The 1531-nt window shown below is 40.2% G+C and overlaps 1 protein-coding gene across 1 annotated transcript in view; it reads left to right on the top strand. All coding sequences in view use genetic code 11, as the record gives it.

The window, feature by feature from the left end:
* Positions 1-853, top strand: part of EGR_09902 (hypothetical protein) — a gene marked incomplete at both ends in the record, with an annotated part of 6986 nt that extends 6133 nt beyond the window's left edge. Inside the window, 2 exons of the mRNA XM_024499151.1 lie at positions 543-601; positions 646-853. Of these exons, the coding sequence (XP_024346435.1) occupies positions 543-601; positions 646-853 (267 nt within the window). The remainder of the gene's footprint in view (positions 1-542; positions 602-645) is intronic.
* Between the last annotated feature and the right edge of the window lie 678 nt (positions 854-1531).

Genomic DNA, 1531 nt, shown 5'->3' on the forward strand with positions numbered 1-1531 from the left:
GGAGGAGGAGGACGAAGGGTATTCATCTGTCTCTGGAGTGCAGGTTACCGTATGTTAGTAATGAGTCATCCTCCATCCTCTTTGAGACGCACCCTCCCCTACTTTGGGCATGATTAAGAAGTAAAATTAGTTAGAAATATAGAAAATACAAGGGAAAGCTTTTTCAACATGACCTATTTTTAAATGAGAAACATCACAAAGTTAATGTACACATTCACTGATGTCAACAACGGACCCAATTATGACAATTAAATATTGTCATATTGGTGATTGGACTTGACAGGTTATGTGTGACTTAATCACCTCTAAAGGATTTTACACCTAAAATCATGAAATTTGCCAGCCTTGGAGGCTTGTCACATAGGAAGCAAAGGTGGAGGTCAATGAGGTTGGCGTGGAGAGAGGCTATTAACGTCCAGATATGCTACATTTGCATCACCACACTGACCAATTCAACTGATACACAATGCTCTGCAGACGTAGTTAAGTATTGAGATAAGTCATTTGTCATTCAATCCTACCATCTTTTGTATTTATTTTAGGTTGAATTGAGAACTGAGTGTCATATAAATGTGACGCTGATGACACATCATTTAAAATGGTCAATCCTTCTCCATCAGCTCTTCATAAACTTTTTTACTAGAGGGATAACTTGAATACAAAAAAGCTTCGGCATCTGAGCATTTTATTTTATTTTTATTTTATTGCAGGTAAACCGGTCACACTTACCTTCAGGTTAGGTCATCGTCTCATGGAGAGACCTCATGTTTTACAATTTTTGGCTTTGTTAGACTATTGCCTCTTTCAACCACTTATTTTTCTCACCCATTTATCACATACTTCTACATTTTAGGCCACCTGCTATCATCCTGGACATTAGTCAGTTGGCAACCACATAACATTTAACTAAGGCCTCGATGAAGTTAACTCCATTTAGTACAGAGGCTGCATGATTGGAATATACCTAATTACGATGCCACTAATCCTCCTTCAGAGATGTCATTATAGCTACGAAATAATCAAACCCAGACATGGTAAAGGAAAAGTCCAACAGCTGGGACTGTCTGACATTCTTGCTTCATGCATTATTTTCGATCTCGTTCCCTGCCCTTCATTGGCCAAATTCCCGCACCAGCAGGCCTTTAATGTGCAGCTAACCGCCATTAAGTCAAGGACATTTAAAGTGCCATAAAGACGTGAGGATTTGATCCTCCTATTTCTCCAGCCTCAGCAGCACTTAGCCAGCAGTGACTTGGTCACACGCTTCACACCTCATATAACACCAATACAAGTTTTGTCGTCTGCTGCACTCCAGATTGAAAGACTAGACAGGAATAGAGCTCCCACGTATAAATACCACTTCATAATTAACAGCTTGAAAAGACGGGCACTTGCGCCTGTGTGTGTGGGTAGATGTAATCGACTCGACTTTCTAGGCAATGCCTCTGGCTGAGTAGGAACAATTTTTTATCCAAGAATGGCTTATTACATGCTCGTTATACTCCTCTGAAAAGCGAATTTCTCATGTGGG

The sequence above is a fragment of the Echinococcus granulosus genome (assembly GCF_000524195.1).
Source record: "Echinococcus granulosus chromosome Unknown EG_S00174, whole genome shotgun sequence".
NCBI classification, from domain to species: Eukaryota; Metazoa; Platyhelminthes; class Cestoda; order Cyclophyllidea; family Taeniidae; genus Echinococcus; species Echinococcus granulosus.